General features: G+C 39.1%; 3 protein-coding genes across 5 annotated transcripts; 2 read left to right on the top strand and 1 right to left on the bottom strand.

Moving 5' to 3' along the window:
* Positions 1 to 702: 702 nt before the first annotated feature.
* On the top strand, positions 703 to 7,286 carry syt15 (synaptotagmin XV). The gene is made up of 8 exons (XM_085415339.1): positions 703 to 806; positions 891 to 1,083; positions 1,733 to 1,875; positions 2,178 to 2,470; positions 3,428 to 3,595; positions 3,687 to 3,795; positions 3,940 to 4,122; positions 4,723 to 7,286. Exons 1-8 carry the CDS (start codon positions 800 to 802, stop codon positions 4,860 to 4,862), a joined length of 1,236 nt encoding a protein of 411 aa, XP_085271465.1. The 5' UTR covers positions 703 to 799; the 3' UTR covers positions 4,863 to 7,286.
* Positions 7,287 to 7,499: 213 nt separating this feature from the next.
* Positions 7,500 to 13,830, top strand: nat9 (N-acetyltransferase 9). 2 transcript variants are annotated; one of them, XM_085416835.1, is made up of 6 exons: positions 7,500 to 7,664; positions 8,607 to 8,716; positions 8,805 to 8,945; positions 9,077 to 9,136; positions 9,304 to 9,398; positions 9,490 to 13,830. In XM_085416835.1, exons 1-6 carry the CDS (start codon positions 7,588 to 7,590, stop codon positions 9,637 to 9,639), a joined length of 633 nt encoding a protein of 210 aa, XP_085272961.1. In that variant the 5' UTR covers positions 7,500 to 7,587; the 3' UTR covers positions 9,640 to 13,830. The 2 variants fall into 2 exon arrangements, with proteins under 2 accessions (XP_085272961.1, XP_085272962.1); XM_085416836.1 differs by having other exon boundaries at positions 7,510 to 7,664; positions 8,588 to 8,716.
* A 919-nt stretch (positions 13,831 to 14,749) lies between these two features.
* On the bottom strand, positions 14,750 to 18,464 carry lrrc59 (leucine rich repeat containing 59). Of its 2 annotated transcripts, none has more exons than XM_085416834.1 (8): positions 18,299 to 18,464; positions 18,044 to 18,153; positions 17,827 to 17,886; positions 17,310 to 17,468; positions 16,910 to 17,014; positions 16,755 to 16,827; positions 15,340 to 15,531; positions 14,750 to 15,155 (listed from the first exon to the last, which is right to left on the bottom strand). In XM_085416834.1, the coding sequence occupies exons 2-8, from the start codon at positions 18,143 to 18,145 to the stop codon at positions 14,875 to 14,877; spliced, it is 972 nt and encodes a 323-aa protein (XP_085272960.1). In that variant the 5' UTR covers positions 18,146 to 18,153; positions 18,299 to 18,464; the 3' UTR covers positions 14,750 to 14,874. The 2 variants fall into 2 exon arrangements, with proteins under 2 accessions (XP_085272960.1, XP_085272959.1); XM_085416833.1 differs by having other exon boundaries at positions 14,750 to 15,158; positions 18,299 to 18,461.
* Between the last annotated feature and the right edge of the window lie 1,237 nt (positions 18,465 to 19,701).

Here is a 19,701-nt window from a genome sequence, read left to right as displayed (position 1 = left end):
AGTCTTGTTTTAAGATGTGATGCAGCAGAGTCACTTCAGCACTTAAGTAAGAGAGACACAAACAAGAGAAATGCAGCTGAGACCAAAATATCCTGACTTATTCTAAGAATAATTTACCACAACACAGCTAACAGCTTGATGACATTAACAGGGTTTTTTTTCGTGACGTTTTTTAAGGACACTCTTCCAGATCTGCAATTTTGCATGACTGGGTGCTAGTCATGGTTGGGAAACTGACCTTCATGTGTAAAACTGAAGCAATGGCTCACTAAGGAAGTTAATGAATGCCAGTAGTTGCCAGTCTCTAAGCTGGATCACAAAAGACTGTCAGTTCTGACAATGAACAAGAACAAAAATAAATCCTTAAAACCAGAAAGCGCCATCAAACCCAACGAAAAAATGTCTCTCTGCAAGGAAAAAATGAGACAAAACCATTTATTAAATGTTTCATCTTTTAATTTATGCAAAGCAAACAATTAACAAATAAATTCCACTCTAAAGCTCAAGTTAGTTTCTGGTTGTTTAGTGAATTAATTTAACTTAGAATTAATTTGAGGCTCCACTGGAGCCCAACGGCAAATTTTTGCCCGGTGGGTCCTCAGGAGATTAATCCGGCCATGCATATAACAGCATGGGAACCAGCCAGATGTGTCGCACCCTCACAGCTCTGCGGAGTCACAAACGGTAACCTCTCACATTAACAATGAATGCTAAGCAGTAGCTTCATTCCTGATGAGTCTGTCTGAGTCAAAGCTGACAAGGAAAGAAAAGTTATTCACGTGTTGGAGCTGACCTCTTCATGGCTGGTGAGCAGGAATCTAGATTAAACCTACTGCCTGTGATACACCTGTATTACACCCTATCGTTCCTCCTCTTTGTGTTTTATTCAGATCACATGTTACAGCTTGCTGTTGGTCTGTCTGTGGGTGTCCTGTTGCTGTTGCTGCTGCTGATTCTGATAGTGTGCTACCTAAGGAGGAGGAAAAAAGAGCAGATGCAGTATGAAGAGCTGCTCTCTGCAGTGCCTTCAGTCCCGGCATGCTCTGCTCCAGTGATCCTGGTGTCTCAGGGCTCCTGGGCCACGTTAGTGAGCATTTTACATAAAATATCTACATACGGGCTCTTGAAGCATTAATTTATTAATTAAAAAAATATTACATATTAATAAGACTCAGAGGCTTTCCGCTTTATCACACGGTCCTCATCAGTGATTGCAGGTGGCTCCCAGTATTACACTATGGCTCATATTGGTTTGTCCTTGTGAATCTGTGTGGTCCTGGAGATACCTCCTGTAGCAGGAATCACTAAGGCAGATTTGAGTTCTTCAGCAGGTGTTTGCCAGCACACTAACACTAAAACTCAGTGACAAAACTATAACAATTTGGGTTGTGATTGGGCCCATGAGTACTGAGAAAATATCAATCTTTATAGACTAAAGATTAAAAATGTATTTCACGACATAAAGCCAGCATATCTTCTATTGGCTAGTATATGTTTAAGTCTTTATCTGTTAGATCTTGTTTCTAGTTTTTAACAGATGTTGTTTAATAGCCCATATTTCCCTTTTTTTCCAAGATTTTTCGTGTGAGAACGAGAGCGTCTATTATTTTCAGTTTGTGAGGAATTTAGTCAGACTTTTACTGACATCTCTGACCACTGACAGCTATTTGCTAAAGGCAGTTGCAGCACCACTCAACACTCATTTAATATTATTTGTCTCTATGTGTGGAAGGCCCCGTGAGATCGCTTTCACTCTACCTCCTCGCTTCATCACACAAAACCATGGAGATCGGAAAAATAACGAGCAGGACAAGAAAGAGGAGGAGGATCCCCAGCGGGACGTACTGGCTCATCGTGGGTCGCTCTCAGTGAGGAGTAGGTCATTGCTTCTTTTTATATGACAGCGTATCAAGACAGTTAGAGCCACTTTGTTGGTGCTGGTTTTATGCTTGTGGAAACATAAGAGGATAATAAGAGCATTCACCTACGATCACCTGAAGAAGATATTATTGTTGTTAAGACGTTTCAGTCTGGACAGATGTGGCGCTTTGGGGGGGACCAGCTCACCTACACTCCTTCAAACCAACAGGGCCAGTCCTGGGCCTGACAATTACCAAAGTATCACATAGCTTTCATTAAGTTGAAGAAAAACTGTGATATTTTGCTGTTTCCTTCAGGCTGGTACCCAGTGGGGACGGTTTTGGCTGGTCTCTACTCTGTACCTCCTCTAAATGAGGTGGTGGCCCCCCCTCCCGGCATGGTCTCCCGCCTCTGCTTCTCCGTGGAGTATCGACACAGCAGCGAACAGCTCATGGTCTTCTTGCTCCGCCTCAGCAACCTCCCTCCACGTTTCCATGGCAACGTCACGATGGTGGAGCTCAGACTTCTCCCTGATGACAGGCGGCCCCGTCAAGCCAAGGCCCGGGGCACGGGTCCAGACCCCGAGTTCACCGACTGCTTCATTTTCCAGGTGAGGGCAGAAAAGTTTCCAGAAGTTCACATCTAGAAGTTAGAGACAAAAGAGAAGACAAAAATGATTTCCTTAACTTTTATTTAAAGCTGATATCATTTATGTTTTTATAATGTTTTGACTGGAGATGTGAAAGGGGACAAATACTGCTACCCAGGTCCCGAGTAATACACCCACTGAGAGAGAGGAAGAAGAGATGGAGGGTCAGATGGGCACAGAGATTTTTCTAATTTTTAGTATAATGATCATAAAATGGCAGCACGGTGGCACGGTGGTTAGCACTGTTGCCGCACAGCAAGAAGGTCCTGAGTTCAATTCCAACATCAGGCCGGGGTCTTTCTGTGTGGAGTTTGCATGTTCTCCCCGTGTTTGCGTGGGTTCCCTCCGGGTACTCCGGCTTCCTCCCACCGTCCAAAGACATGCAGCTTGTGGGGATAGGTTAATTGGATAATCCAAATTGTCACTAGGTGTGAATGTGCGAATGAATGTGAATGGTTGTCTGTCCCTGTATGTTGGCCCTGCGACAGACTGGCAACCTGTCCAGGGTGTACCCCGCCTCTCGCCCTATGACAGCTGGGATAGGCTCCAGCGCCCCCCGCGACCCTGAAAAAGGATAAGCGGAAGCGAATGGATGGATGGATGGATGGATGATCATAAAATGCTTGAAGGATATCATTCTCTGAAAGTTTAAAGGGAGCGTTGGGAGTTAGGAGCAACAAAACTGAACGCAGTCTGTGCAATTTCACACTTGACTTCAGAATCATGGGTGAAGGTCTAATTTCTGTATTGGCAACAGTATTGTTCCCATTCTGCAGTGATTAAATACTAAGAACAACAATTTATCAGAGTTCATTCAGTACACAGAGAAAGACTGACTGAGGTCATAGCTCAGATAAATATTGTGGATATATGAAATCTGCTTTTTGATGTTGAGGAATGAGTACAATGGCTCCACAGGTGTCAGCGTTGCGTGTGCTTCACAGCACCCTGAGTGTGTGTGTGCTGAGTGTGGAGCAGGATGGTAAACGCCATGTGGTGGGTAGGGTGCTGTTTTCTCTGGAGGGGGAGTTCGGTCAGGCTGGCAGGGTGCTCTGGAGAGACCTTGAGACTGAGGAAGACCCACAGGTACACACCAAACAACCACACACACACACACACACACACACACACACACACGAGTGCAAAGCTAAAAGTTCATGATTGCTGTGCTTGTCAGTGTTCAGAGCTGGGGGATGTGCAGATATCTCTCAGCTACAGTAGGTCCCTGCAGCGCCTTTCAGTGGTGGTTTTGAGGGCTCGAGGCATACAGCTGCTCACAGACGCAGGTACGAGGTGATTTATGGTTGTGGATGGAGCTTGTGTAGAGTACACAAATCCACTGTTTATCTACAAAAGAAAGAAAGGATGAGATAAATCTGGTTATGACCAAAGGAATGTCCGGTAATACAGCACCTGTGTGTGTTTCTAAGGTGTGTGTGTCCAGGTGAGCTTACAAAAGCACACTCAGGTGGTGAAGATGAAGCGCAGCTGTGTGGTGAAAGGTGAAAATGACCCCTACTTCAACTTCAGGTCGACCTTTAAACTGCGACCTCAGCACCTGGACGAGGCCTGCGTGAGGTTTGAGCTGCAGCAGCCGAGCAGCGTCCGCTCAGGTGACTGTTGGATGGGCTGAACTTCAGATCTAAACTTTGTTTGGAGATTAATGGAAATGATCAATGTGTCAGTGTTTCATAAGATAGGCATTAAAAGCTTTTCATCAAACACTCATCTTTGTCATTTTAAAATTTTAATTTCTGACATATAACTTCTGACAATAACAATAAGACCTCACCTACCTGACATTTAAAGAATGTCGAGTGTTTTAGGGCTTCTTTTAAAGAAGTAAAATGTTAGAAAAGCTCCAAGTATACTGAAAAGCATGTTTCTTGTTTATAGTTATATTATTTATATTTATTGAGTTTTTTGAGTTGTTTATTAGTAGAGGTATAATCATATTTAATAAAATGTTATCAGTCTGGAGAGTCCAAGGTTAGGCATTACTGTTAATTTGTCTTTAATGCTTTACGGGTTTTTACAAACTGTCCATTGGAAATAAAGGTTCTTATTCAAAGTTTATGTGTAACAGAAAAAAAACTTATTTTTTCCCTTTTTAAAAATGTTTCCTCTTAGGAATTTATTATTAAAAAAATAAGTAAAAAACAGCATCTTCAGAAGATAACATTTCTCACTGGTTCTGTTTCTTTTCCTCTCAGAACCTCCGACCCCTCTGGGAGTGGTGGTGTTGGGTCCCTTCATGTACTCCAGGGGTCCTCAGCTGCAGCACTGGATAGACATGGTCAACACGGCACAGGAGCCCGTCACACTGTGGCACGGACTGCGCAGACCCACCTAACGCTAAAAGCATCCTCATATGAGTAGATATCAAAAATGAAATAAAATAAGTATGAATCAATCATCTACCATTTGTTAAGAAAAATTTCTACAGGAAACTCTGGAATACATCAAAGGAAAAAAGCTGAGAAAAGCTCATTGTTTAGTTTTTTGACCTGTAGCTTTACTCTCTTCGTTCACTGCTCTCAAAGTGTTGTTTTCAGCTGCTGCTGTGCAACATTTAGCAAATGTATTTTCAGGTGTCATCTTCTGTAGCTGATATTGAACAAATCAGAACTAAAAAAAATGGACTTAAATTCATCAGATCAGCACGAAGTTGAGTTTTTGCTGCCCCCAAATGGTGAAAAATAAATAAATAAATACATAAATAAATATTTGGGCTCCTACAAGTTTCAGTAACATTTTTTGTGCAATTCTCTGAAGATTCATGTATTACTTTAAAACAAAGGAATATGAATTCTAATGTGAGAAACTATGTAACATAACAATTAGATGATAGGGTTTAATAAAAATGCTGTAATAAGACTCAGATTTTAATATAGATCATCTTAAAGCCAGTGTAGGAAAGTCTTATTTGGCTTGTAAGCATTTCAAATGTAGAGATATTTTCAGTCTAAACCACCAACATAAGAGCAGCCAAACACAAAATATAGACTTTGATATAAACATTCTCATGTTCCTGCTTATTATTAGTCTTTCAACCTCTATGATTTATCCTCAGATCTTTCCGAGTGAACTCCAGAGTGCATCGTGTGTGTAGCAACGTTAGAAAGAGGCATGCTTGCCATATCAAGCTGGGATAAATGGTCTTGAGTTTGTTGTTCCGTGATTTTCTTTTGTGTGTTTTTAAAATTACATTATATTATACTATATTATATCTTAAAATGACTAGTTATTACAAATTGTAATTATTATAATTATTATTTTTATTACAAAAAATCTTACAAATAAGTGGATGGGATAGTCACTTTTTCTTTTTTTTCTCTTTTCTTTAGAAAAACAGAAAAAACTTTTATAATCTTTACGGTACTGTGCAAAAGTCTTGAGCCACTCATCCTTTCTTTGTGTTTTACAAAGAAAATGGGAAATAGGTTCAGCAAGTTATTAAAATATGTGCAAACATAGATGAAAATGCTGTAATTTGAAAATTCTAACTAAAGTCAAAATTTGGTATGACTGCCTTTATTCTTCTACACAGCCTGAAATCTCTCAGGTATCTTCCTTGTAATTTATCTCAGTAGTCTTCAGAAATAGATCTTCAGGATTCAGGAGATTCTTACTTGGATGTTGGCTTCCTTTTGTTCTGTTCTATGTCAAGATGATAACAAACTGCTTCAATAATGTTGCAGGAGGCCAATCAATGACTGGTAGCGTTCAGGTGTGTTTTTCACCCTGCTATGCTTTTACTGCATTGGCAATATGTTTGGTATCAATGTCATTGCTCAGAAATAAAGACACAGTCCTTTCCAGATGGTATTACATGTTGGCAAATTAAAATGCTCGACGCCACTGCTTGACATGCAACTCCAAACCGTGATTTAGCCTCAGCTTTGTTCCACAGATGGCTGTAGACACTCACTGTCGTACCGCTCTCCTCTGATAATAATTTAATATACAAAAATGTACATTTGGATTCATCACTTCATCAAACCTGTTGCCACTGATTTTCAGTCCAGTTCTTGTCTAATTTTGGATACCTCAGCCTTTTCTCCCCATCTCCCCTCGCTAGAGATTAGCCTCTTGACAGCCACCTTTCCACTGAGGGTGAACAGACAGATGAACTGAAGGGCCTGATGCATCTCTCAGGTCCTGTTTCAGGTCTTTCATTGATTTGTTTGGGATATTTCTCAAGGATATGACTTTCAGAAGCTGCTGATAGTTGGTTAGACTTGTCACTTCTTTAGTTGTCCACACTGTCCAGCTTCCTCAAACTTAAGGGCACACTGTACATCATGGAGGTTTTATGCTAATATCTTGATACAAAAATACTACAAAATTTTATACAATTTAAAATCATTTAAAATAGTTTCTTTGCCAAAATGTCTGTTATGTGTAAGCACATGACTGGTTCATCCATGAGTCACAGGTTAGTGTTAGAAGTTTAAACTCCCCGGAAGGACATTATCACTTACTTTGAAACCAAAGAAAATAAATTATGTGCCATTGTCAATCTTAATATCTTACTAGGGAAATTCCACATGCATAAATGTAAATTTCAAAACTCAATCCCAATATTTAGTTTGTTTTTAATTGAAATTGAATATTACTTAAACTCTCTTAAATGGAATTCAAATTAAAAAGGTTTATCATTAATTGAAATTCATCCAGAAATTTTCAACAAATGAGCTGTCACAGATACAATTTTCAAGCACAAAGCTACTATGAAGTCTGTCACATCCCTTTTTTTCTTCTTTATTTATTTATTTACCCCTCTTATTTTCATTTTCATTGTATTGCTTATTGTTACTCTTATTTGCCCTGAATGTCTACTGTACAAACTGAACTGGAATGATTGACTGTTCACTTTACAATTTCAAATAAAGTTCTGCAAAAACAAAACAAAACCTCCCTGCCTTTCGTGCTTCCTAATCCTGTCCGGCAGGTGGCGCCTCCTGTCTGTGTGACTCCTGTGCGCAGCTGCAGGAAGCGTGTATGCGGAAGCGGTGTCTGAGCAGAAACGTGGATCGCTTTTAAAGTTATTATAGCTTCATCAGCGGTTTGATGCCATGAAGATAAACGAGAACACTTTACTGGAGGGACACAGAGTCGTGCTGGTTCCTTACAACGTAAACCACGTGCCCAGGTAACGTGAACAGCTGTTAGTGGAAGCGATCCCCGCATCACAGCTGTTTACTGTCCTCTGCCCCTTTTATTCCTCTTCTTATCACCACATTTTGTTACAATGTGTGTGTCTCTTTATGTGACAGTCTTTTAGTGCTAAGTATAAAACATTTGTTTACAATAGCATTTACAACTGCACAAGGAAAGGCAATACAAAGAATAAAGATTAATCCGTTCAGGTCATATTTACTGCTTAATGACACATTATTTGTCTTTAGTAAAGAGTATGTTTTAAGGCAGAGGTATCAAATACGTGGTCTTTCAAAGGCTTTGCGAAGTGTGAAACCTGGAAAAAGGAGGCATAATCTTAGCCTTTTCTCTGCTTTTGCACTATTAACTATTGTGTTGCAACTCGTTAAGATGTATTGCACTATAAGAGTGTTTCTAAACTGGTCATCCCCCTAAATTAATGTTAGAGATAACCTGTCATATAACACTGAAATAAAATGACTGAGCCACACAGTCATGCAGATGTTTTTCTCTGAGTTCTCATTCAGCTCATCGTTTGTTTTTCCATCGGATGCTTCTTTACATGTGAGTGTGGCTGTAAAAGTTAGTTAAATAGTTTGTCATGCAGCAGTTTTATTGACATAGCCAGCTGGAGAACTCCTGAACAGGTTGAGCCAGAAGCAAGATGCATATCTGCCACAGTTGTCTTCTATTATAGCCTTTTTCACAGCAAAATCACAAGTACCTCCCATATCATATCTGTATTAAAACATATAGTTCATAATTACCGTAATTCTGGCAATAATAGATTTTTCTCAACCCATTATTTATTTATTTTTTATTATTACAGCAAATGTTTCAATTTCTGAGTAATTTAGTTTGATCATAGTAACCAGCTGTCTTTGTTATTTCATATTTCCTGGGCGTCTTTATTAGTGAGTTTAACTTCATCCAGGTATCATGAGTGGATGAAGTCTCCGGAGCTGCAGCAGCTGACCGCTTCAGAGCCGCTGACCCTGGATCAGGAGTACGACATGCAGAAGAGCTGGAGGGAAGATGACGACAGTGAGGAGCCGTCAGTAGACATGATAGGAAAGCAATGCCAAGAAAAGCATTTTCATTGTGTTTGTGTGTTTTTATGTTGCCTTTCCAGAGTGCACGTTCATAATTTTGGACAAGCAGCGGTGGGCTGACCCCAGTGTGGAGGAGGAGCAGTGCATGGTGGGAGATGTCAACATCTTCCTGACTGATCCAACAGACCCTTCGCTGGCTGAGCTGGAGATCATGATAGCAGGTTCTTAAAAACATCTATAAGAGAGCAATCAGTGCATTTTTACATGCTCGGTGCAGACTTTTTGTTCAGTTGTTACATTGTTTTGATTCTGTGATAAAGAAGAAGTGTTTTTATTGTTTGTTTTTTAACAGAGCCCAGTTACAGAGGCAAGGGCATCGGAAAGGAGGTGACACGTATGATGATGTGCTATGGTGAGGCAGCCAGAACAGTCTGTCAGACTTTTAAAGATTTCTGTATGGAAATGAAAGATTTTTTCAGCCTTTTTTTAAGTACTGTAGACAGTATAGTACAGTTTTTACATTACATTTGTAAAAAACAGTTATTTTATGGTGGTGATTAGCGTGTTTTCCTCCATCAGGAGTCACCAAACTCGGAGTCAGAAAGTTCCAAGCAAAGATCGGGCTGGAGAACCAGGTCAGCATCACCATGTTCAAGAAGCTCCACTTCCAAGAGGTAACCAGATCCCACTGTGTGGAATTGTGGATATGCTCTATAAAATAAACCTTTTCTTTGGGAATTCAATACAAAGTCTTGCTTGCTGCAGGTGTCGCAGTGTGCAGTGTTTAAAGAGGTGACACTCGAGCTGACGGTAGATGAGTCCGTTCGGACGAAGCTGCTGGACGATGCAGCTCACGTGAAGGAACGAGATTACAGACAGACCTGCAGCAGCGGACCTGAACTGCTCTCACAGTGAGGTTCTATACTGAGCTTCTCACTCACCTTCTAAAGACTTCAGCTTGTGAAGCAGGATGATGTGACAGGATGACATGTGAATCTGAAAACTTGCAACAGAATTCTGTATTCGAGTCACAAGAAATGTTATTTTCTGTCACATAGTGGCAAAAAATTCTGATTATAAGACAAACAGAGGCAGACAAGGACAAAGCCATACCTCATTATACAATTTTAAATAAGGAAATCCAGATTCACAATAGAGTTGAATGGGTTCTTCCTTTTTGGATACGCTTCACCAGGTTTGTGGAATTCGTCTTGGTGGTTTTGGTGTGATCTTGCTGGATGTTGGACTTTGCGGAGGAAAAAACCTGCAAATTGTAACCTGAACACTGTTGAAAAACAAATGCATAGGTGTGAATATGACATCAAACTTTCATCCTCACGTATCAAATCGTGTACTGTAGTCGAGACATTGATTTAACCGTTGTCATCTCCGACCCGAGGAGTAAAATGAAATGAAAGATGCTGTGGCTGATGTTTTTAGTGGAGCTGGTTCACTTTATATTGATTGCGTACCACCTTAGCAAACTAGAAATCACTTGCCAATGCAAAGATTTGTGCTTCTCTATCTATAAACCAAGTTAATATCTTTGGTGTCCTTTGTTTGGAGAAGCTTTACACTTAAAATTGAAAGGTGATGTTTTTATGTTTGGTTCAGTATTTCTATTGACCAGTTCTGACTTTTTGAAACTAAACTTCAAATTGGACCAAACTGATGGTTTTAGTCACCAGCTTTCAGCAGCATTAGGCGCTACTTCTTTTTAATTATTCACTCTGTCCCCAGAATGAAATTAAGAGCTTTTTTCCACTTACTGATGCACAGCCATTAAAAACCACAGCCTAATGTGTTATTTACACATCTCTTATACATTAAAGTCTCATATTCCTCTTAATGTCACATATTTTTCTCAATTTTGTTGCTGAAAACTGGTTGGTGTCAAACATTAAATGCCAGCTGCGGGAGCTTTATTGCCATGTTTATTTTCATACTTCATACTCCTAAATCTCACTGTCCTCCTATTCAGTCAACAATGGACATTCATGAGGTCTTGAGATTCAGGAAAAAGGACTAGATGTTACAGTCCCTGATGCATTGCTTTAGATGGAGAGACTCTTGAGGGATGGCTGTCATGAGGAAAGGCAGCCCAGAAACTTTACCAGCAGTACACATCGTTCTGTGCCTCAACTTTCGGTCTTACCCAGGCTAATCTGCCATTTTCCTTCCTTGGTTAGGTTTAGGGATTAGAGATCTGATCTAGATTATCATTTTAAAGTTTAGGACACATCGTCAGTAGTGGACCTTGGATTCATCGGGTGTTTCGGCCATTATCACTAGACCCCCTCATATAAGGAGGCCCTGCCAGGGTTGATCAGGCCCTAGAGCGTGTCACTGGTTTATGTTAAACTGTTATTTTTCTTCTCCTTTCTTCTGTTTAGTTTCCTACAGTTTATTTTCTATCTATTCACTGCAACTGAGAAATAATACTTACCTCTTTAGCATTTATGGAGCCTAAATTCTTCAAAGGGGTAGAAATGATGATAGAGAGAAGTAACACAAAAGGGACAAGATAGGAGAGAGCAGAGAGGAGAGCCGGAAGGGGGGCGCCCAATCTGGCTTCCCAGACCTCCCCGCCGGATCGGGCTGTACGCTCCACCTCCCCACTGCCTCCCAGAAAAGGGGAGAAGGGCAGAATATAAGATCGTAACTAACAAACTAATTAAAATTTTCCTCTTCTCCTCATCAACTTCAGTTAAGTCGTATCATTACTGTGTGATATTAGCACAAGTGTGATACAAGCTAATGCTAGTCTACACCTTAAGGGAGTTCTGCAGTTAGGTCCATAAGTTTTTGGACATGTCATATTTGTGATTTTTGTCCCTGTACACAACCACAGTGGATTTCATATCAAAGAGCAGAGATGTGATTGAAATGCACGCTTTCATCTGCATCCACCTTCAGTTTCTGCTTCTTTGTGGGTCTTTCGGCCTTCAGTAACTGAAAACCATGCTACACTGGGTTCAGATCATGTGACTGACTGGGCTATTGAAGAATACAATCCAGATGATTCTTAAACTGTCAGGATTTCCTTTTTTATAAAGACATCTGTTGATTGCTGACCTGTGAAAGGTTTTTTCCCCATCAAGTTTAAGACTTGAAATCAACTCCAGATGAACTCCAGATTTATCTGCCTAATTTGTCATTAAATAATGATGGAACAGGCCTCATGGAGCTGTAAAATGGATTACTTCTGAGCCCTTAAAATAGGGAAAAGATATATAGAAATTCCAAAACAGGTGATATAATGTACTTTTTTTTCTCAAAATTACCCTCAAAAAAAGTAATTCTCCCAAAAACATGGACCTAACGAAAAGCAGATTGCAGTGTGGCTGCTTGAATGATTGTTCAAGACTGAAATGATTTCTTTCAGTCTTGTTTTGTTAGACTTGAACTGAGAGGTACTTTTTTTTTTTTGAAGAATTGCTACATTAACTTCAGTTGTGACACCAAACCTTTAATTGAATTTCCTTCCAACCCTATTTTGGAAAATCAGATTTAGGAAACACGAACCGCCACTAAAGGCACTTTCCACCCATTTTCTTTCTTTTTTTTAAAAACTTATTTGTTGTGGTTTCCCAGACTTCATTCACACAAAATGGTCGTATTAGACAAAAAGCTAATGGATGGCAGCGGCAGCTAAAACGGAACGCTTTGTTGGTCATATTAGGTGGTTTATAGTCTCAGGTTTCAATTGTCCAAGGAGTGCATTCTGAGTAATGTTTGTGGTATTGTTTGCAATTTCTAGCTCGTTTAGTTTAGTTTTAGTCTAGTTTTGGAGAATGGCTCTAACAGCACAGAGTCCTCTGAGGTGTCTTAGTGCAGCTGTAAAAGTGGATCAAGATGTTTTCTTAAACACTAACAATGATCATCAATGGTAACTTGAATATGAGCATTATAGTTCTTTTTTGACCTTCTAAGCTGCATTTCACCACCAAGCCCATCCTGGTGCTTTAACATATAACATACCAAATAATCACATGAGCTCCACCTGTTTGTCACATTGATGTAATAAAGTCAGAAGCTCCAGAGAAGCTACATTCAGGCTCATTACACACTGATTCTCTATTACTTTCTCCATCACCTGAGTACTTTATGTTTCACAACATTTTACAACAACGTTAAACATTTCACCAAACTGCAAAACCCAGGAAGCCAACTATCCAACTTGTTGGGGTTATAACTAAAGAAACGTGTCAGCGTTTACATAAATGACCAGGATGTTGACCATTTCTTCTATTCCATATTGCACCACCTCAACACTATTTTGAATGCTATGCTAAAGCTGAAATACGTCAAATTAGCAGAGGAGAGATGGAACTTAAAAAAAAATGCATAGTACAAGTCCTGCCTTTATTTATTGTCTGCAGCTAATGTCATGAAATGGCAGTGCAGAGACTGAACACTATATTTTACATTAACAAAGACAAAACTAGACCTGAACCTATTGACGGCATTTTCTTGTCACCAAGGTGTTATTCTGTCACAAACAATATATGAGCCAAATATGTTTTGCAGCACATTTAATTATGCCGACAGGAAAATTACACAAAAAAACAGATTTTTTTTTTTAAAAGGCTTTTTATTTACACTGCTAATTCAATATGCACATTGAACTAGCAGTCTTGGGGGTTAGAAAGACATAGATAGACATGCCACGCTTTTAAAAACAGCACACCACTCTTTCAATAAAGTGAAAATGAATGAAATTCACAACTAAAGATGTTTGAAACAGAATATCTGAATGAGTTTTATTTGTCCTTCACCGCTGCATCTGAATTAAACATTCATTTATTGCGACAGTAGCAAAGCTTGTTTATTGGTAGTCCAGTTTAAAGACAAATTTACAGTTTGTACATTGTTACTGAAAAATTAGGTCTGCGATAAATACTCACAGTTGGGAAGCAGGAAAAATCTATGAAATGATACAATCTGTGCAGGATTTATGAAAAAAAAGAGTTATCAAGTTTAAAATGACCTGTTGTATTAGAATCATCAGCATTGGCTGAGCTTTAATTTATATCAGAACTGAAATTATTTAGTATTTCTAAATTTGCACATTGAGCTTTCAAGGTAAACGTTTGTTTTCTGATTTGCTGTTTTTTTTTTTATTATAAACGCACATAAAGGAAACAGAGCTTTATAGTGAAATGGAAGACATCGAATTCAATCTTGGAAGATGGTTGTTGGGCCACTGGATGGAGGCCATCCTTTCCTATTGATAAAGATCTCTTCCTATGACATTCATACACCATCAAAGTAATGAATTACACTTTATTTATTTGTGCAGACAGATTTCTTGCACGTACTACAGCAGCATTTATTTATTATGCAGAAAAACCGAGATGTGCTGTTGAAATTGCCCTTTTCTTTTATTAAACGGGATTCGATTTGTGGTTAAGCAACTTTAGCAGGAAACAGGATGTACTAAACAAGAGATTTTGCTCTCTGCTGGATAATACCGACACTTTTTCTTAATTACCTCTGATATCTTTGGTATTCGTGTGACTGAAAATGTTTTGCCGGCTGAGGATATAAGCTGTGACAACATAAAATCCACTTCTATCATTTGGACTCCAAAGTGCAAAATTAAGGAGGGTTGACTATATGGCTGGAAAGGCTTTGTATTGACACAGCTTTTACTGCACATGCTCAGACTGCCTAATCTAACACTGGCAAATGGACAACTGTGACTGGCAGCTAACATGTGACTGGTGCAGCACAGACAGGGCCCCCTGACACTTCACTGAACGTCTCTCAAATACAGCCTGTGCTCCGTGTAATGCACAGAAAACAAACCAGCTGGCTGCTGGTCAAAGTGCAAAACATGGTTGACAGGGAGACATTTAAGATGATTACTTCTTCTTCTTTTTTAAAAAACACACTGTAGTACAAAGAGGGTACAAGAGAGACAATTCCATAGGAATTTAAGATGGTTTTCACACCTGTTCCATTGTCATTTATCTGTACAGACCTTTCACCTCCCCAGCATCACAAACATGGTAAGGAGATGCAGGGTTACCCATTTTAATGAGACTCATGATTTCTCATATTTAAAAAACAAACACACAAAATCCCTTGGTTCACAGGTGATAGTGGAAAACCTGGAGCTCTGAGCTTTGATGGAGGCTTGAGTATTTAGTTCTTAGATGTTTGTGTGGATTCGAGAAACTCTTTCGCTGCAGTCGACAGATTCTGCACCAGCTGTCTGAGCACAATCTGCTGCTCTTTGGCCCAGGATAGGCCGTCGTCCACTGCGGCGTTTATCGGCAGACAGAAAGCTTCCTTTTGCAGGTCAGTCAGGTGACAGACAGCGGCGACTCCAGCCAATCCCACAAGCAGCAGGAGGAGGAGCTTGAAGATCAGACCAATGACAGAACGGCAAGGTTTAGGCTTAGACTCCACAGCGACCTTTTTATCTGCTGTAACGAAACACATGCTTGATATCAGAGTGACTCGTCAAACCAGAAATAAAAGATTTTCTGACCACTTTGAGTGATTTGTGCATTTCAAAGAAAAAGGAAAAAAGAAAAGGCCTGTTACAAGCTGAATAAAGTCTTCAAACATAGATACGAATACTTTCTATTTCAATAGATTTACCACCTGCTGCCTGTCCGTTCTTCTTCTTCTTCTCCTCACTTTTCTTCTTCTGTTGCTCTTGTGCAGCCAGTGCTGCCTTCTGAGCATTGTACTCTTTCCTCCTCTTCTCCTTCTCCTCTGCCTTTTCCCGTTTGCGAGCCTCCCTCTCTCTGGCCTCCCTCTCCCTCTGCTTCGCCTCCCTCTTCCTCTCCAGCTCTGATTAAAGGATGAAGGAAATGTGGCCAGAAGAGATGCAATTACACAGATTTATTCTTGCTGGGACATTATAAGCTTGTATTTCAGGGAGCTTTTTCCTGCTGTCCATAAATGAGATGAAGTGCATTTACTTCTTTTCACAGCGGCAACAAGACTCCCATTAACAACGATCCTCTCAGTCTGTTGTTTGCGATACTTTTTCAAATAATCCAGAACAAAAACAACCCACAAAATTATTGTGCGAGTCTGCACTAACCTTTAAATACATTTATCTAACTGAAAACTCAGATTTTTAACAATGATAGATTTGAGTGGTGGAGCAATGCATGACTGAATGAAAGAATTCATGAACACACTTTACAGTAAAGTCGTAAGTATAGTTTTCCTTGTTTCATTTGTCTTGATGTCTGCTTTTTAGATTCATACTATTTAGACTTTTTGTGTTTTAAACCCCCAACTAGGAACATAACATTCTTGTGCCTGTGTAAAAATAAACTAGCGTAATAGCAGTCTTATTTTACACATGTAATCATTCTGTGTCACTGCAACTTTTAACCACAATGTTTTAATAGTAAGAACAATATTAATTGTGATAGAATTCACCCTCAAAGTCCCACATTTTCATCAGAATTATTTTTTATTATTCATTCATTTATTATTTATTTTTATTATTATTATTTTTCCTGTTTTATGGGGTTTTTTGTTTTAATAGCACTTCTGTAGTATTAATTCTATAATCCTCCATTTTTATTCAGTCAACATTTTCAAATCCTTTTATAGTCTGTTCCAAGGGCACAATGAGACTCGTGCTTCATTAATGTACATCAATCGGTGTGAATACTAATGGTTGATAACAACTAAGTTTCCTTACTATACGCAGAGCATTTTAAATGTGCGTTTTCATAATTTCTACAACCCTGGATCTCAGTAAGAAATACTTAACTTCACTGTATTCCACTGCATTTGTTTTTTTAAAGCTACAGATGAAGTTTCCGCTACATTTCACACAACTTCAAAAATGTGTTGTTTGTGTGGACGATACACAGGATAAATATGTTCCTGTAACACTTGGGGAGGATATGACCCCACTTTGCAAATCAGTTTCTTTTAATGTATCAAACAGTTTTCTCAACCAAATGCAACAGTAAACTTGTTAGTTTAAAATAGCTTTTTTTCTCCTAGTTATTACTTTTTTGAAGTTCTCGAATGATTATGTTGCCTACCTTTTTCTCTTAAAAGTCGTTTCTCTCGAGCATGATCGACCTCCTCCTGAATGGCTCTCATGTGCTGCAGAACCTAAAAAACCCCCACGATCTTTAGTATTGGACGCATTTATGGTAATATCATCAATTTGCTGACTCGTCATTCTCTCTGTCACCTTAGTGGCGCACTGTTTGCACTGTTTCTCATCCAGACAGTCTCCTGCTGCCTTGGCCAGGCCAAGCTCCAGTGGGTTATCCTTTAGGTCCAACCATTTGAGACTCTGAACACAAAGACACACACAGAAAGAGCCAAAACTGAGCTTGGGAACCTCAACAACCACACGCTTCACACCTTGTAATTACAAAGTAAGAAAACAGCAAGTTATCAGCAGCAAAGGTTAACAAAAAAGCAAAGGATTTTTGTTTAGAAACATATACTAGCGTCTTCCTGAGATTTAGGAGATTTACATCCAGTAGGTCAAACTCTGGCTATGAATTTAGCTCTTTATGCTAAGCTAAGGCTGCTGGATGAGGCTAACTTAAACAATGGATGCACATCTATCAAAGAACACCCACCCTGAGCTGAGAGAAGCTCACTGGCAGGTTTGTCAGCTTATTGTTGTACAGGTCTAGATGCTGAAGGTTCACCAGGTTCCCCAGGTCATCTGGGAGACCGGTCAGCTGGTTTTTACTCAGATCCACCTTCACTAGGTGGGTCAGGTTGCAGAATTCTGGCTGCAGGAGGATAACCCAGTCAAAGAGACACACAGCAGTTATAAACATCCCAGCTCATTCATTAAGACATTTGAATGCATGCATGTAATTCAACTTGTCGCTCCCAGAGTTTCAGAAAATGTAAGTTACTGAAAATACTTCACTAAAGCAAGAGTGACTACTTTTTAAAACAATGAAAAAGTAACTAAGACAAAGAAATACTTAAAACATTTGAAGATGATCAATTACCTAATAAGATAAAATAATTTTGACCTCTAAAACTTCTCAAACAAACAGTCTTTGCAAGAAATTGTATTATTAAGAGCATCAACTTGATCAAAAACAAACAAAATGTTTAATCTGAGTGTTCAATACTCACAGGAAGGGAGGTAATGTTGTTACAAGATAAGTCCACAACTGTTACTTTGGGGAACAAGGCCTATTGGAAAACATCACATTACAAGTCAAGTTTGACATTAGTGGCAGGTAATTATTTAACAGACATTTTAACCAAGAAACAGAAATGGGAACAAACCACAGCAGAGTAACGGTGAGTGTAAAACTACAGTATGCTTTGAAGCAGCTGAGTAACTTACCAGCTCCCTGACTGGCACCTCAGTGAGATTACACAAGCTCAGGTCCACTTCATTCCCACTGATTTTATCCTTCAGGTTCAACACTTTGCTGTTTTTACTCATCCTGGAGTCTGTGGTGAGTAAACACACATCACAAGGACTGTCACAAAGAAATACTGACATGAGTGGCCAGTTTCTGTAGTTTTTTACTGCAGATACTTCTGAACTAGCAACAGGAAAACCCTGCAATGTGAACATTTTACGCGACCTGCTCACCTGTTTCGACAGCTGCGGCACAACTGTGTTAAAAAGTGAAACACGACGAAAGAGAGCGACGGATTCACCTTGTAAATGTGGTTAAAATGCGTTAGAAGGAGAGCTCTATAAGGCTGGAGAAACTGCTTCTGGCAGCACTGACTGCTTCAATGAAAATCCACGTCACTAACTGAGCGACAATACGGAGATACTGAAGCGAACAGCGCCCCCTGTAGCAACGGAGGAAACAGCGCACTGCAACCAGTGCTATCTTTGATCTTATTCTTAAAAGTCATAATATACTAAATTATAAATGATGAATATGATAATATGAAATTATTAAATAAAATATAAATTGTGAGTAATAATTATAAACAAATTAAAATAGTTAGTGTGTGGGGGCAATAGAAATGGCAGTTATATTTGATGTGTCAATCCATGCTTCTCTTCTTGACATCCCTCAAGTGCAAAAGAACCCAAACTTCAGCATCTTCTCTTAAATTTACATAGATGTGAAATTAAGAGGCTTAAACTGATTGTACAAGAGGAAGCTTTAATGAAAAGTTTTGCAATTGTGCAGCGTTTCTAATGGAAGAATTAATGAAAGAGTCCCTTTAGCGCTGAGCCCAAAGACAAATGATCTACTATATCTTTCACCAGGCATTGCTATTAAATTGAATGTTGAGAAATTCTGTAATTCAGAATTTGTGAAAATTTACATTGTGATTTGTAAATGTAAATTTACAAATAATAAAATTCTACCACCTGCAACTTTTAAAATACAACATCAAGAAATAGCCAGAACCAATGTTTTATCAATGCCAACTTTCTAGAAATTGGCAATAGTCTAACACTGCACCAAATTTAAAATATATTATATAAGAAGAAGAAGAAGAAGAAGAAGAAAGAAGAAAAAGTATTTACCATTTTGGATAGCTTACAGCGTGGAGGTAGATCTCTCTGGACTGCACACTCACCCACACACATACACTCAACAGGAACACTTTCCTTAATTCTCTGTGACACACATTTAGACATTGCTCAAATATTTTGGTTCATATTAACATGATAGTAGGACAAAGTTGCTGTCGATTTGTCAGCTGGACATCCATGATGTGATAATGTTTCAATACATCCCAAAGGTGCTAGGTTGATTGGCTGGTTATGTTTGATTGGCTATTTAGACATTTACAACAACAAGCAGTTAAACAAGTGTACCTCATAAAGACCGCTGATTGTACATTCCAATTTCCATTTATTTTATTTTTTTCATTTGATCACCTTTGATACATGCTCCTGGTTGGTTTTTTGGTTGTTATAGAAAGACATAATGACTACGCATTAAAAGAGCATACAGTTGTAAATGTGCACATAAAGCAGCAGTAGCTACATTGTTTTACAGTCCCACAGATGAGCTTTTAACT

This window comes from Rhamphochromis longiceps, linkage group LG8 (assembly GCF_057381845.1).
Source record: "Rhamphochromis longiceps isolate RC_006_pf linkage group LG8, R_longiceps_female_GT1.1, whole genome shotgun sequence".
NCBI classification, from domain to species: Eukaryota; Metazoa; Chordata; class Actinopteri; order Cichliformes; family Cichlidae; genus Rhamphochromis; species Rhamphochromis longiceps.
Note: the sequence above shows the minus strand (reverse complement) of the source record. Positions and strands in the feature narration are given on the sequence as shown.

Bases quoted from the DNA above. Each gene is read 5' to 3' on its own strand.
- syt15 (XM_085415339.1), top strand. The intron at 1,876-2,177 runs GTAGGTCATTGC...TGTTTCCTTCAG, and splicing joins TGGGTCGCTCTCAGTGAGGA to GCTGGTACCCAGTGGGGACG. The intron at 2,471-3,427 runs GTGAGGGCAGAA...ATGGCTCCACAG, and splicing joins CCGACTGCTTCATTTTCCAG to GTGTCAGCGTTGCGTGTGCT.
- nat9 (XM_085416835.1), top strand. From the start codon at position 7,588: ATGAAGATAAACGAGAACACTTTACTGGAGGGACACAGAGTCGTGCTG. The intron at 8,717-8,804 runs GTGAGGAGCCGT...TTGCCTTTCCAG, and splicing joins CTGGAGGGAAGATGACGACA to AGTGCACGTTCATAATTTTG. The intron at 9,399-9,489 runs GTAACCAGATCC...TGCTTGCTGCAG, and splicing joins AGAAGCTCCACTTCCAAGAG to GTGTCGCAGTGTGCAGTGTT.
- lrrc59 (XM_085416833.1), bottom strand. From the start codon at position 18,145: ATGAGTAAAAACAGCAAAGTGTTGAACCTGAAGGATAAAATCAGTGGG. The intron at 17,469-17,826 runs GTGAGTATTGAA...ATCCTCCTGCAG, and splicing joins ACAACATTACCTCCCTTCCT to CCAGAATTCTGCAACCTGAC. The intron at 17,015-17,309 runs GTGGGTGTTCTT...CTTTGTGTTCAG, and splicing joins TGAGCTTCTCTCAGCTCAGG to AGTCTCAAATGGTTGGACCT.